General features: G+C 51.1%; 1 protein-coding gene across 1 annotated transcript; it reads left to right on the forward strand.

The window, feature by feature from the left end:
• Positions 1-13,908: 13,908 nt before the first annotated feature.
• LOC144272313 (small ribosomal subunit protein bS16m-like) lies at positions 13,909-15,543 on the forward strand. Its single transcript, XM_077830295.1, has 3 exons — positions 13,909-13,960; positions 14,348-14,608; positions 15,428-15,543. The coding sequence occupies exons 1-3, from the start codon at positions 13,909-13,911 to the stop codon at positions 15,541-15,543; spliced, it is 429 nt and encodes a 142-aa protein (XP_077686421.1).
• Positions 15,544-16,491: the final 948 nt, after the last annotated feature.

Raw genomic sequence — 16,491 nt, forward strand, 5'->3', positions numbered from 1 at the left:
CGACCACCGTGTGCACATGGCTCTCTCTGTGCTCCCGAGAGGTGAGTCTTTGAAAAAAGGAACGAAGCCTGGAATAGAAAGACGGAGGAAATGGGTTTTTCTGTCCTACTCTAAAGGAAGGGAATTAGTCTGCCCAGGATTCCCAGATCCAAGAGAGTGGTCTTTTGAAGCCATCTGCTCCTCTAATAGTCAGGACTGGTTCATACAACAAAAGAATATAAACAACAAAAGACTGGCCACACTGGCTCAAACGAAAGGTTCATCTAGCCCTGTTTCCTGTCTTCCGACAGTGGCCAGTGCCAGGTGCCCCAGAGGGAATGAACAGAGAATCATCAAGTGATCCATTCCTCTTGCTCACTCCTGGCTTCTGGCAAACAGAGGCTAGGGACACCATCCCTTCCCATCTTGGCTAACAGTGATTAATGGACCTATCCTTCATGAATTTATCTAGTTAATTTTTGAATCCTTTGTTTCTTTGAAATTTGCTGCTTATTAACAAAGGCTTCAATGGGGGCACTTCGATTTGAACCAAGGACCACTTAATGTGCAGTCAAACACTCTATCACTGAGCTCTACCCCCATGACTAGACCCAGCCCCAGGTGAAGACACTTGGGACCATGGTGAAAGAGGAATTCTTCTGGGAAAGTTCCAGGGCCCGTGTTATGCAGGAGGTCAGACTAGATGATCAGGGCTGGCCTTAGAGCCTTTGAAACTGTGAATTTATGAACCTCAAGTTGCCTTTAACGGCTAGGATGAAAATTGCTGCTCCTCTCCAAGAGGAGATGCTTTGAGGTTTCCTTGGGGAGAGGCACCAGGATTCCCGTTCCACCTTTGTCACAGCCTTTCTTGGACACAGCACATCACAGCTTCTCCCGTTTTGCTCTATAACAAGAAACCTCCACGCACCAGATCTGTAATCCAATCCTAGCCCAGTCACTGGCTCCAGTTCCTAGCCTGACTCTCACCCCATGGAGCTCACGCCTCCTCTGCCAATGGACAGACATGGAAACAGCCAAGGTCAATTTCTGTTTTCTTTGCTCATTGCCTGGGCCTAGTTGCAAAAATGCTTCATTATTAACCCCACTCCTTTGCACACAGAATGTTGGGACTCTGGGAACAGACAGGGCCAAGCCAAAAACCAAGACACCTCTGTTCCCAGAGAAGCCAGGAAAAGGAACAAAGATTCTCATCTAGAAGGCTTGAGGGTCTGGAAGGATGGATTAGCAGCCGCAAATATGTTGACTTATTCTCAACTATTCCAAAATCTGGACTGTATTAGCAGGGGGAAAATAACCAGTAAACTTTAACTGAAGAATTTCCCATACGATTTATAACGTCCAATCAGAACAATAGGCCACCCAAACAATGACAAAGAAATCACAGCGAGACCCATGACAAATTTAGGCTGCAGTTTATTTAAACCCCTTTTCTGGAAAGGAATTGCAGGAGGGATTTGACACGTCTATTTTATGTAGCCCAATGGGGGAATAGTAGAATTTGTAGAGAGTTTTGAAGTCAATCTCCATGAGATTATTTCTGAGAGAACTACCAAGATGGCAGCCAGGGGATGGGAGTGGAGCTGGGTCACTTTCAATAGCTTCAGATTTCTTTCTTCTGCATATCTGAGCTCATTTCTGTGTCTTTCAATCATGTAAATTCTGAGACCGATCTTGTCTCAATACACATACATTAGACAATCATGACATGAGACAGACGGTTTCTATTCACTACTTGAAGGCAAGGAGTGCATTAGGGGCAACTCCGAGGGAAATACTATTGATGGAGCTATCAGTCTAAATTCTACACCAGTTTTTAATCTTCCCTTTAGGTTATAGCCATGGAAATTCACCCATACTAGTCTGCTGAAAGATAAAAGCTTCGAAATCTGCCTCCAAAGACCGTGACAGGCTGAAGCAGATGGAGAAGGGAGAGATGCCCACATTCAAATCAAAACGGAACGCTGAGACCTGACTGTTGCAACGCTGGCCCCCACCCGTCCCTGCAACGGGGGGGCCAAGCTGAACCTGAGAAGAGCAGGAATTGACTAATGAACATCGCCAAAGAGCCCCAGTAACACGCCAGCAGCCCCCCATCCACCACCCCCTCCAGCCCCCAGCACCTCCCGCCCAGCGGCAGCCCCCCCCGTCAGTGCCTCCCCCTCCCTCCCCACTCCTCCCGCCCGCCGCAATCGGCTGTTCTGCAGTGCGCAGGAGGCTCTGGTGGGGAAGGGGCAGGAGCGAGGGCATGGCAGGCTCAGGGGAAGGGGCAGGGGCCTTGGGGGAAGGGGTGGAGAGGTGGCAGGACCTGGGGCAGAGCAGGGGGTTGAGCAGTGAGCACCCCACAGCAAATTGGAAAGTTGGCATCTGTAGCTCTAGCCTCGGAGTCCGGGCCTGTGCAAGGAGCCGCGTATTAACCTCTGACGAGCCGCATGCGGCCCCGGAGCCCCAGGTCGGCCACCCCTGCCCGTGGGGAAGGAGGCACCAACCTGTCATGTGCGATCGAAGGAGCAGGAAAAGAATGTGGGAATTACCTTCTGTAAAAACTCATCTTTTGTCGAAAACCTGTGGAAAAAGCTGATGCAAGAAGTTGTTGACAGAGGGATAGTCCGCGTCTCTCAGCAGCTCCTTGGGTCACCAACCGTTGTCAACCAAGGCAGTTGGCAGACTGAAGGCAGGGCAAGAATGCTGAGGCCGAACAGTCTTTGCTGTTGGCATCCGTGACCTCACAATCAACTTAAGCATCAACACACACAGACCCCCCCACCCAGAGAGACACGCACACACAGAAGCTGGTAACATTTACAACATGGAGAGATGCACCCAAAATCTCGAGGACTTTTGATTTGGGGGAGGGCATCATTGGCGCTGACTGCATGGGTGCCCCGGGGCTGGAGCAGCCATGGGGAAAAATTAGTGGGTGCTTAGCACCCACCGGCAGCCAAGCTCTGCCCTCCCCACAGAGCATCTCCCGCTGACCAACTCCTCCCCCACCCTCCCAGGGCCTTCTGCCCACCACAAAACAGCTAGTTGGCTGCATTCAGGACGCTCCCATTTGGTGGGGGAGGAGCAAAACCATAACTCACCCAGAGATGTGATTTTATTAAATGGTTCGGAGGCTCAGAAACACATAGAAAATGTTCTAAGGCCCTGAGCTAGTGAAAGTGCCAATCACCCAGAGAGCAGTGGGAGCAGGTCCAAGATGTAGCAAAGAGGGTTTCCTGCAGGGAGAAGGGAAGCAGGGAGATTGCAGCTCTTTGGGACAGAGACTGTCTGTTTGTTCTGTATGTATGCAGCACCTGGCACAATGGGGCCTGATACCTGAGTAGGGCCTGGACACAGTGCTAATAAAGCAAGGGCATTTGTTGAATTACTGAAGTGCCCTGAGTCCCCTGAGTGGAAAGGTTGCAGGTGAAGCAGGGGCAAACCCTAGACAGATGGGATCTGCCCAGCCTGGGGCAGCATGTGTGGGAAGGGGAAGAGGAAAGGCCATTGGGAGTTTTTCCACAGAAGGCAAGAAATCAGGGCACCAGCCCTAGCATGGCTGAGTGAGGCTGTTTCCTGGGATAGATCTCCACAGACAGCATTCGTGGGCAGGCTGGGAGGGATGGCCTGGATTCACTTTGGAGTGGATCCAGTGTAAATGAGACTAGACTTGTCCCAGAAGGGCCCAGATACAACAGTGACAGACACTGTAGGTGGAGCCTGTGAATAAATAAATGAGGTGCATTATAAAACAGTCGTAAAATAATCCCCCTGCTCTGTGACCCCAAGTCTGACCTTGTACCTGTCAATGGGGCATCATCACTGAATGGGGGAGCTGTTAATGAGGCCCCACAGGGATTGGCTGTAGCCCCCTCACGTCTCAACTTTTTAATTAATGATCTGGAAGTAAGAATAAAATCACTGTGGCTAACACAGCTTGGAGGAGTGGTAAATAATGCTAATGATGGGGCCGTTGTATGGAGCAGCCTGGATAGTTTGGTAAACTGGGATTAGTAAAACAAATGCAGCCAAAAGCAAGGCCCTATAGCTGGGAATGGAGACGGGTGGCCGCACCTAGAGCCTCGGGAACGGTCGCCTGGAAAGCAGTGACTAGGGAAGGATTTATGTGTCACAGAGGACAAAGAGCTGAACACCGACTCCCATTGCTAATGTGATCCTCGGACGTAGAAACAGGGGAGCAGCCTTGGCTTCTTTGTGTATGTAATTAAATCACCTCTTCATTTCTTTAAGTAGCTCGTTGCTTGTTTGGGGGCTTTTCTGGGGGCTCGGCTTCTGCTTTGGTTTTGGTTTTGTTTAAATTTCCCTCCGGTGAGGGTGATTGGCTCCTGGTTGTGCAATCGACTCAAAAAAAAGATTTCAAGGGCTGCTGGCTACTTCCTCTGCTCAGGAAAGTGCGGGGGGGGGGCATGGCTGCCGGGGACCTAGCTGGGAGCTTGCAGGACGAAGTGACTTGCTCCATCTGTCTGGAGTATTTCACAGACCCAGTGACCATTGAGTGTGGGCAGAACTTCTGCCGGGCCTGCCTCAGCCAGTGCTGGGGGGAGCCGGAGCCAAACTTCTCCTGCCTCCAGTGCAGAAAAACCGCCCTGCAGAGAGACCTGCATCCCCACGGGCAGCTGGGGAACCTGGCGGAGCTAGTGAAACGCCTGAGGCTGCAGGCGGGGCCAGAGCCCGAGGGGCAGAGAGTGGGTGACAGGCACCAGGAGGCTCTGAAACTCTCCTGCGAGGAGGATCAGCCCCCCCTTTGCTTGGTGTGTGACCGATCCTGGGCGCACTGCACTCAGACGGCGGTTCCCATGGACAGGCTGCCCAGGAGCACAGGGTAGGGAACAGTTATCTGCATGGTTGGAGTTACAGGGGCAGCTTCTCTGCAGCTACAGAGCCCTCCCGTGTGTCTGACCAGTCCTGGGTTAGAGCCAGGGAGCTGCCTAATAACGGGATTGTTGTGCAGTGGGAATTTTTCATAATAGTTTGGATGAATATTGTGTGTGCCTCAGTGTCCCCTATGTGGTGCATGTTTAACACCCACAGACCCCCGTTGTCGTCAGCTGGGATCAAAGAGGGGGACCTGTGGAGCTTAATGGACGAGCCTCTACTGCGTCAGCTAAAAGACCTGTTCTCCTCTCCAAGACTGGAGGAGGTTCACACATCTTTAGTTGGTCTAGGTGCTGCTGAAGGGGGACAGAGCGTCACACCAAGCAGGCATGGGTTACACATGGCTAAGGCTATGAGTTTTTCACAGAGGTTGCAGAAGTCACGGAATCCGTGACTTCCAGAGACCTCTGTGACTTCAGCTCGTAGCTCCAAGCGAGCCCCCACAGCTGCCCAGCCACTGTGAGCGGTGTGGGGACCCCGCAGCTGAACTCCCCGTCGACAGGTCATGGGCTTCTGTGAATTTTTCTTTATTGCCCGTGACCTGCCCTGACTTTTACTAAAAATATCCCTGACAAAATCTTAGCCTTACCCATGGTTAAGTAGGTGAGGGGAGGGCGGAAAGGTGTTACTTGTAGAGACCCAGAGATACAGGCATGAGGGACAGCTGGCTGCCTGGGGCCCCATGCCCATGGCGTGTCCCAGAAGACAATGGCCATTCCAATTGCCTGGACATTTGGCACCACACAATAAATGACCATGGACGGCCCACCCTCCATGGGAAGCCAGCCAAGTGTGCCCAGCTGGAGGACAAAGGACTGGGCCGGGGTTCTAAGTGTGGGCAGCTGGAGGCAGGAGAGGAGCTTGTGGGCTCGGACGACAGAGGGGACAGAGGGCTCTGGGACTGACCCAGATGGACCTTTCCGTTCTCTGTCTTCACTAAGCACTGTCTGCGTTGTGTTCCAGACATGTCAAAAAACAGGGAGAGTCAATTATTTTTTATAAAGGTCCAAATTTCTTGGTCAAGGCATAGTCAAGGTCCAGACTTCAGAGAAAATAATAAAAAATAATAACAATCCTGCTCGTAATAAAACAATCAAAAATTTCAGGATCTGCTGGAAAGCAGCTGGTGGTCCAGCTTTGCCCCGCGGTCTGCCTGTAGACTGCCCCTGTAATAACCCTCCCCTGCTTTTACAGTGCAGGTTGAGAGTCACTCCAGGGTAAGGAAGTGGGGGTACATGGCTGTCTGGGAGCCTGCAAGTCTCCCTTGGGTGTCCAACTCAGGTGGACTTGCTGGTGTGAAGCAGGGGTGTTGAAGGCTCTGAGATTCAGAGTCAGGAGGCGGTGAAGCCAAGTGACTTTCCTCATTGGAAAAAGTGTGACCTTAAGGGGGTTGCCACACTAAAGAGCTCCTCCCAGGGACTGTTCAAGAGCACCAGACCTATGGCAGGGAAACAGCCTGGAGATGATGGTGCTGGGCCGCAGCGGGCCAGGCCCAGCAGCTCTGCCGGGGAGCTACCTTGGAGCTGAGGTCACTTTTTCAGAGGGTTGGAGAAGGGGGACCTGCTCCCACAGCCTCACTCTGCTCAGTGACGATGTTATTGCTGGGCCCAAACCAGTGACCCCAAACCAGCCCCCAGAGCCATTGTCTGTTTGCAGGAGCAAATCCCGACCCGCCTGCAGCATCTGTGGGAGGAGACAGAAGAGCTCCTGGGCCTGAAATCCGACTGGGACAAGGAGAGGGAGAGGCTCCTGGTAGGTGCCCTGCCCTGCCCGGCCGCTTTGCACAGGGGTGTCAGCAACAGCAGCAGGGGGTCTCTGCGCTGCTTGGGGTCTGGGTCATTCAGAAGGTTAAAGGGTTTCCAGGGTCGCTACAGGGAGACAGGTCAGGGCCATTTTAACCAGTGCAGGGCAGACTCTGCTCTCAGGTACCTGGTGTACATCAGGAGTGAGCCCACCGAAGTCAGTGGGGTCAGGTCAGACTCCTCTGGGACCCTGGTGTTAGTTCCCACTGGGGTCAATGGGTTTACACCAGGGTAGCTGGGAGCAGCCTCTGGCTCTGGCTCTCTAGCGCTGGGAGGGGGGCGGAGGGAGAGGCCAGTAAAACACTGAACAGGCGCAGATGTGGCAGGGGTCGGGGCGGAGCAGGGGGAGACTTTTGCTGATCCCAGGGTTCGAGTGTCAGACGTCCCAGTGATGCCATTGGGCAGTTCGGGAAGCACCATTTGCCACGGCCTGGTCTGCACTTCACTCTGGTGCTGGGACAGTGGTGGGGACGGGCTGGGGGCTGGTGATTTTGGGTCACGTTTTTATACGAGCAAAAGCTCTAGTGTAGCCACGGTTACTCTGGCAAAGAGATTGAATGAAACGCTCTGGGGAGCCCGGACAAGGCTTTGTACCATTTCCCAAGACACCCGCTCTCCCCGTGTCCCTGCCCTGCCCCTGCGTCTCTCTGTGCACCCCAGAGGCAGACGGAAGTGGAGCGGCCGCTGGTGGTGTCCAAGTGCGAGGGGCTGCACCAGTTTCTGGACGAACAGGAGCGCCTCCTCCTGGCCCGGCTGGGAGAGCTGGGCGAGGAGATTGGGAGGAGGAGGGAGGACAATGCCACCCACCTGGGTGAGGAGATTTCCCGGCTCAGCGCCCTGATCACGGAGCTGGAGGGGAAGCATCAGCAGCCGGTGCTGGAATTGCTGCAGGTGAGACAGAGTCGGATGCACCCAGAGCCCAGTGCAGGGAGGGGACGGCCCCTGAGTCACTCGGGCTGACAGGGTAACTCAGTGCAGGGAGCACGGCCCGGGGCGTCTGCAGGGCCAGGGGCCCAGGGCTGCAGAGAGACAGGAGTTTGGGCTGTCGGGGAGGTGGGGGGAGGCTGGTGAAAGGCTGTTCCAGCCCTGGGCTCAGCAGAGAGGACCCGGCCGTCCCGTCCCTGCGGAACATCTGGTGTGAACGGGGCCGGCTGAGCCATGGGCACTGACTCTCTGCTCTGTCTCTCCTTCCCCTCTGGGGTGTCAGAAGTGCTGTGAGCAGATACATCCGGGCTCCGTCTGCCCCCACAGTCAGGGTATGGAATTAGGTCGAATTTATAGAAGTCGGTGTTTTGGAAATCGGTTTTATATAGTCGAGTGTGTGCGTCCCCACAGAAAATGCTCTAAGTGCATTAAGGGCATTCACTCGGCGGAGCGCTTCCACGGGACCGAGGCCAGCGTCGACTTCCGGAGCGTTGCACTGTGGGTCGCTACCCCCCAGTTCCCGCAGCCTCCGCTGCCCACTGGAATTCTGGGTTGAGATCCCAATGCCTGATGGGGCTAAAACATTGTCGCGGGTGGTTCTGGGCACATATCGTCAGGCCTCCGTTCCCTCCCTCCCTCCCTCCGTGAAAGCAAGGGCAGACAATGGTTTCGCGCCTTTTTTCCTGAGTTACCCGTGCAGACACCATACCACGGCAAGCCTGGAGCCGCTCAGCTCACCGTCACCGTATGTCTCCTGGGTGCTGGCAGACGCCGTACGGCATTGCTACACAGCAGCAGCAACCCATTGCCTTGTGGCAGCAGACGGTGCAATAGGACTGGTAGCCGTCATCGTCATGTCCGAGGTGCTCCTGGTCGCCTGTGTGAGGTCGATCAGGAGCGCCTGGGCAGACATGGGCGCAGGGACTAAATTTGGAGAGACTTGATCCGGTCATTCTCTTTAGGCCTGCAGTCAGTCCTATTGAACCATCTTATGGTGAGCAGGCAGGCGATACGGATTGCTAGCAGTCCTATTGCATCATCTTCTGCCGGGCAGGCAAGCGATGAGGATGGCTAGCAGTCCTATTGTACCATCTTCTGCCAAACAGCCATGAGATGTGGATGGCATGCAGTCCTTCTGCACCATCTGCTGTCAGCCAAAGATGTAAAAGATAGATGGAGTGGATCAAAACAAGAAATAGACCAGATTTGTTTTATACTCATTTGCAAACACCCCACCCCCCACCCCGTCTAAGGGACTCATTCCTCTAGGTCACACTGCAGTCACTCACAGAGAAGGTGCAGCGAGGTAAATCTAGCCATGTATCAATCAGAGGCCAGACTAACCTCCTTGTTCCAATAAGAACAATAACTTAGGTGCACCATTTCTTATTGGAACCCTCCGTGAAGTCCTGCCTGAAATACTCCTTCATGTAAAGCCACCCCCTTTGTTGATTTTAGCTCCCTGAAGCCAACCCTGTAAGCCGTGTCCTCAGTCGCCCCTCCCTCCGTCAGAACAACGGCAAACAATCGTGCATCTGAGTTGAGAGTGCTGTCCAGAGCAGTCACAATGGAGCACTCTGGGATAGCTCCCGGAGGCCAATACCGTCGAATTGTGTCCACAGTACCCCAAATTCAACCCGGCAAGGCCGATTTAAGCGCTAATCCACTTGTCAGGGGTGGAGTAAGGAAATCGATTTTTAGAGCCCTTTAAGTCGAAATAAAGGGCTTCATCGTGTGGACAGGTACAGGTTTACATCGATTTAAAGCTGCTAAATTCGACCTAAAGTCCTAGTGTAGACCAGGGCTCAGAGCCCAGGCAGCAGACCCAGCATCCCGACCGTGGGACGGTCTCACCCTCTGGATCCAGCCCCCCTCCATCCCCATAGCCCTCGGGCTGCTGCCGCTGTGTCTGTGTGATCCACCCTGGGAAGGGGAGTGCCCCACAGCTCTGGGCTGGAGAACCCTCCCTGGGACCAGGCTGGCTTGGGGGATCATGAATGGGGCTGAGAGCCTGTCACCCCGAGGGCCCAGCTGGGACCTGGCCCCAGCTCTGTCATGGCGCAAAGCCTGTCCCGTGTGAGGGGGGCCCAAGGGCCTGTGGGGAAAGAGCTGAGTGTCCCATCCCAGGCCCTCGTGGGGCAGTGTCCCGGTCCCAGAACCCCCAACCCACGGGGAGTGACCAGGCCCCTTGGAGGCTGAGAGGAGAAGCTGAGGAGAAGCTGGGCCTGGAGAATGGGCCCCTCGCTAATCCCTGGGAGAAGCCCCTCCAGGCCCTTGTGGGGAACGTGGGGCTGGGCCAGGTGTGAGGGGAGCTGGCCCTGCCTGGGCTGGGTTTTCTCTCTGGATGGAGAGAGGCCCCCAGTCTCCAGGCCGGCCCCCCGGCAGATCGTGCAGGCAGTAAATTCCCTGGGCAGCAGAGGTCACGGCCCTGTTAGCCCTGCCTGTGGCCCAGCTGCCACCCACTCCCCATCTGGCTCTGGGGGGCAGGAACTTAGAGCAAAGGAATGGGAGGAATAAACACGCTCATGTCTCTGCAGGGATGAGAAGGCCATGTCTCCGCATCCGGTGCCCGAGTCCCCTGAGCTGGAAAAGAGAATCCGGGATTTCCCTCGAGAGAACAATCTCCAGGGGGCTGTGACGGGATTCCTGGGTAAGGGGCGCTGCTGGGGGTTTCTCTCATTGTATTCGAGCAGGGCAGGGGGAGGGATTTGGCCCAGCAGGTTGGGTTATTATCAGTTCCTGTGTGCCCCTATTACTCGTGGATCAGAGCTTCATTCAGAGCACTGTGACTGCCCAGCCCAGAGGGGCCCAGATCCTGGGAGAGCCCTTGGGGTCCCAGCTTCCCTGGCTGCTCAGAGCAGAGCCCAAAGGGGAAGATTTCAGGAGAGCAGATAATTCATAATCCTGAATCTGTGCGCCCAGTGCTGTCTCCTGCTCTCTCCCTGGCTATCTGAGCGCAGGGGCTGATGCTCTTGGTTAACAGGAGACGTTATCACGGATTCTCAGCCTCCCTGACTGACACCAGCTGAGCCTCAGGGCCCTAGTGTTTAAGCACCTTGGGCCACACTTTCAATGGTATTTAGGTGTCTGGTGGGAACCTCCAAAGCACCTAACTCCTATGGACTTGCCTAACCTGCTTCAGCCTTTTGAAAATCCCATTCTCCAGGCTGTTTCCCTGCCATAGGTCTGGTGCTCTTGAACAGTCCCTGGGAGGAGCTCTTTAGTGTGGCAACCCCCTTAAGGTCACACTTTTTCCAATGAGGAAAGTCACCTGGCTTCACTGCCTCCTGACTCTGAGTCTCAGAGCCTTCAGCACCCCTGCTTCACGTCAGCAAGTCCACCTGAGTTGGACACCCAAGGGCGACTTGTAGGCCCCCAGGGAGCCATGTACCCCCACTTCCTTCCCCCGGAGTGACTCTCAACCAGCATTGTAAAAGCAGGGGAGGGTTATTACAGGGGCAGCCAACAGGCAGACCGCGGGCCAAAGCTGGGCCACCCGCTGCTTTCCAGCAGATCCTGAAATCTTTTGATTGTTTTATTACGAGCAGGATTGTTACTAGTTTTTATTGTTTTCTCCGAAGTCTGGACCTTGACGATGCCTCGACCAAGGCATCTGGACCGGAATAAGAAGTAACTGGCTCCCCGCCCCCCAGCGGCCGTCCCGTATCCGGGGGGGTTCAGCCGGCGTGCGCGGGAGCGGGGGGAGGAGCCCGGCCGGGCCTGGCAGAGCCGCCCCTCCGCCAGGTAGTCACGCGCCGGCCGCGAGAGGGGGCCGGGGTCGAGTCAGCCCTGATCCGGCGGCGGGAGCGGGGCCAGCCACGGGGGGGGGGCCGCAGCATAAAACCAGCGGCTTTGAATTGCTGACCCCCCCCACACACCCAGGGACCCACAGAGAGACCCCCCCACACCCCCGACACACAGACCCAGAGACCGAGACCCCCACACACACACCCCCCACACAGACCCAGAGACCCCCCCACACACAGAGACCCAGAGACAGAGACCCCCCACACACCCCCCACACAGACCCAGAGACAGAGACACCCCCACACACACCCCCACACAGACCCAGAGACCCCCCCACACACAGAGACCCAGAGACAGAGACCCCCACACACACACAGAGACCCAGAGACAGAGACCCCATCCCCACCCCCCCCACAGACCCAGAGACCCCCCCACACAGAGAGCCAGAGACAGAGACCCCCCCACACACAGAGACCCTGAGACAGAGACCCCCCCACACACAAACCCCACACAGACCCAGAGACAGAGACACCCCCCCACACACACAGAGACCCAGAGACAGAGACCCCCCCACACCCCCCACACAGACCCAGAGACCCCCACACACACAGAGACCCTGAGACAGAGACTCCCCCCACACACAGAGACCCTCACACACGTTCTGTGAACCGGGAGTTCTCGGCTATTTCTTAAACCGCGGGCAATTAGCAGCAAGATTTGAGGAGTCCCTGAACTAGTTAATATCCAAGAATAACAATTACTGCAACCCAATCAAGTAATTTTCATAGTGTGTGTACATATAGACACACACACACATATATTGGGGCTGTCAAGCGATTAAAAAAATCACGATTAACTGTGTGGTTGTACAACAATAGAATACCATTTACTTTAAATATTTGGCATGCTTACATTTTCAAATATATTAATTTTAATTACAACACAATACGAAGTGTACAGTCCTCAATTTATATTTATTTTTGATTTGCTCTGTAAAAAACAAAAAAATTGTAAAGATTCTTAAACCTTGGGCCCAGCGCTTTGCTGTTTTTAGAAATCTCACATTGGTACATTCTTTGCGTTTTGTCAAATCTGCTGTGAAAGTGTTCTTAAAACAAATATGTGCTGGGTCATCTTCCAAGACTGCAGTAACATGCAGAATGCAGGTAAAATAGAGCAGGAGACCTACAATTCTCCCCCCAAGGAGTACAGTCACAAATTTAATTGATGTATTATTTTTTTAACGAGCATCATCAGCATGGAAATATGTCCTCTGGAATGGTGGCCGAAGCATGAAGGGGCATACGAATGTTTAGCATATCTGGCATATCTTGCAACGCCGGCTACAAAAGTGCCATGGGAACACCTGTTCTCACTTTCAGGTGACATTGTAAATAAGAAGCAGGCAACAGTATCTCCTGTCAGTTGTAAACAAACTTTTGTCTTAGCGATTGGCAGAATAAGAAGTAGGACTGAGTGGACTTGTAGGCGCTAAAGTTTTAAACTGTTTTGTTTTTGAGTGCAGTGATGCAATCAGAAAAAACCCAACTGCATTTGTTACACTTTCACAATAAAGAGTTTGCACTTCAGTACTTGTATGAGGTGAATTGAAAAATACTATTTTTTTTGTTTTATCATTTTTACAGAGCATATATTTGTAATAAAAAAATAATAATATAAAGTGAGCACTCTGCACTTTGTGTTCTGTGTTGTAATTGAAATCAGTATTGAAAATGTATCAAAAAATATATAATAAATTGCAATTGGTATTCTATTGTTATAAGTGTGATTAATCGCGACTGATTTTTTTGAGTTAATCCTGTGAGATAACTGTGATTGACAGCCTTAACGTACATATATAAAATAATACCAAATCCTCAGAACACCAATATAATGGGGAAACTAATTCTTACCTTAAAATGACAAGTGATTTTATGTACTCATGTGGCACTTGTTGGCATTGCCCTAGCAACAAAGCTATTGAAACAGAAAAGCAGGCAGGGTGCGGCAGTGAGGCTGATGCCTAGCAGGGCTACCAGGGGGAAAAAAAAATCTTTTCATTTTGCCTGTGCTCCTAAGAGGTTGAAAGTTACCTAAACCCCAAAGCATAAAAGTGGGAGTGGGGGCAGGTGCTTTGAAACTTCCATTCCCAGGATCGCCATGGCACATGGGTCATGAGAGACAGAGTCTACAGGGGCCAGGGCAGGGCTTGCAACTAAACTCCCATGTTTCCCTCAGGATTTTCAAACTACACTGGACCCTCACTAGAATGTGGGATTTGGGATCCATGCCAAATCCCGCATTCTAGCGTGTACTGCCTTACAGTGGGGACCACGTTACAATGAAAGTTAATGACGGTTACTAAATTTGGGATCCGCAACCACGTTCTATCAGAATTTGTGTTATATAGACGCGTGTTCTAGCGAGGGTCCGGTGTATAACTTTCAGGTTCTCGTCTCTGTCAACTCAGGCTATGTCTACCCTATAGCATTTACAGCGGCACAGCTGCAGTGGGCTAGCCCCTTGTTCTGTGTTTGGGAGTGGCGGGGATTCCTTCATGGTCTTTTTCCTCTTTCAGGTGCTTTCAAGGGTCATCATGGTGCACCTTGGTAAGTGCAGACAGGGCTTGTTAAGGGTTGCGTGCACATCATGTTGTACTGACAGACCCCAGTTTCTGCATCCTTCTAAATCAATCACAGTTAGTGGAGAATGTGCAGCCTTCACCGCTGAACTCTCTTAAGGGTTGGTAGAGCAGATCTGTCATCTTTATTGTAAATAAATTGCTTTAAGACCTCAATCTCCTGGCAAGGTACAGACTTCGATTCCATCATGAAGAATACTCTATTGTTGCTGCATAAGGGAAGGTTACAGCAGTTTTCTTGATGTTTAAATGAAACCAAGCTTTTCTCTAAGGCCTTTGGAATTTTTTGGCTCGACGTCTATACGCGTCTGTTTATAATCAAATCGATTGTGACACCTGTTGATCTTCCCTTCAGCTCATCTCCTTATGAAAAATTATCATGGAGGACACGCAGCTATCCGATTGGCTCTTGGTGGTTGTGCCAACAGACCCTTCTTCCGTATAGTGGCCGCATATAATAAGCGAGCACGGGACAGCAAGTATTTGGAGCAAGTGGGCTGCTATGACCCACTCCCAAATAGCCACAATGAAAAGCTTGTTGGCTTGAACATCGAGAGAATCAAACACTGGATTGGTTGTGGAGCACATGTCACAAAACCGGTTGAAAAACTTCTAAGTAACTCAGTGTGTTTTCCAATCTCAGCTATTTGCTTATTTCTCTTAAAAGACAATAGGTTTTCCTTGGTGATCCTCCACATACTTGGAGTACCAAAGACTCTTTCTTCATTTCTTTGCATGAATCCTTGAGAATATGTATATATGCAATCACCCTTCTTTTGGCCACAGGAAATGGGATGTTTCAGAGTAGCAGCCTTGTTAGTCTGTATCCGGAAAAAGAACGGGAGGACTTGCGGCACCTTAGAGACTAACAAATTCAATTAAGCATAAGCTTTCCTGGGCTACAGCTCACTTCATCAGATGAATAGAATGGAACATACAGTAAGAAGATCTATATACACATACAGAGAATCATGAAAAGGTGGGAGTTGCCATACAAACTGGAAGAGGCTAATTAAGATGAGCTATAATTTGTTAGTCTCTAAGGTGTCACAAGTACTCCTGTTCTTTTTGAGGAAATGGGAACGGGTCTCATTTATGGAGACGCTGAGCTGGCCAAGACAGCAGTAAAAGGCACTTCAAGCCACTAGAGGGTTAGTGAGACAGACAATTACTCTCACTTCTTAAAAGTCTCATTAACTATTGGAACAGTTGACCGAGGGTTGTCGTGAATTCTCCATCACTGACAATTTAACTTGAGATTGGATGTTTTTCTGAAATATATATGCTAAGAATTATTTTGGGGTAGTTCTATAACATGTGTTATATAGGATGTCAGACGAGATAATCACAGCGCTCCCTTTTAGCCTTTGAATCTGTGCGTCTAGAACAGTCATATTGCAAATCCAGCTATAAACATAAATCATCTTTCTTTCAGGTCTTTCTGGATTTTTCCCATTGCATCCTATGACAATCACAAATGCAGAAAGATTAAGGAAGAGAAGAGCCTTAAAAGCCATAACAGCTTCTGAGGAAGAAACTCCAGGTGACTGATAACATCTAACTGAACTGAATTACTCAAAAGGTTACTGTACAGACAACGATCAGAACAGTGTGCCAACTAAAAAGGACAATATATTTACTACAGGCAAAGAAATGATAGTGGATGTGAATTATTTCATAAGAACATTAAAGTATTTTGAAGCTTTAGGAGTCCTCAGACAAGGATTCTGATTGTCCTCAATTGTTAATTACTTCTTTATTTTGCACAAATTATTAATCTTTCATGTTTGTCAAACTGCAATTACTTAGGCCCAGATCCACCAAGGTAAAATTTAGGCTCCTAAATTCCACTGAAATCCAATGGAAGTCAAGAACCAAAATACCTTTGTGGATCTGGGCCTTCCAGATTACAGCATTCATACAAACTGAATACAAACTCCCGTTTTCTAAATAGCTCTATTGTGGAGGTAGAGAGAGCGTTACTGACTGTCGTAAGAGTCTAATGTATAGGAAGTTGTGCTGGATCAAGGAACAGGTGAGGATGCACCTGGAGGCTTCCTTCTAAACGTCACCTTATCATTACTGAAGACAAGCCACAGTTGGTTTTTAATTTTACAGTGAACTATTTCAAGATTTTTGTTAGAGGAGGGACACTCAGACCTGGCCACTGTTGCTTCTTTATTTTCACCCAATGAAGCCGCAAATAGTGTAAGCGGCAGAAAATCCTTTTTTCGGTGCAGGGGTGCAGCACAGAATGTGACACGAATTACTTAACCACACTACTGTTCTTCCAGAAGGTATCCCACAGAACATGACCACTCTACACATAGCAAATACTTGGATGGTTTTATACCTTTCTCCCTGAACAGTATTTGATCAAACATTATACATGCGTCCAGCTAAAACAATAGTTTAAAAATCCAGGAATTACTACATGATGTTCATAGATTATCAGCCACTCATAGCAGCCATTCATATTCCAGCGTGTTAAGCACAATA

Source organism: Eretmochelys imbricata, chromosome 11 (genome assembly GCF_965152235.1).
Source record: "Eretmochelys imbricata isolate rEreImb1 chromosome 11, rEreImb1.hap1, whole genome shotgun sequence".
NCBI classification, from domain to species: domain Eukaryota; kingdom Metazoa; phylum Chordata; order Testudines; family Cheloniidae; genus Eretmochelys; species Eretmochelys imbricata.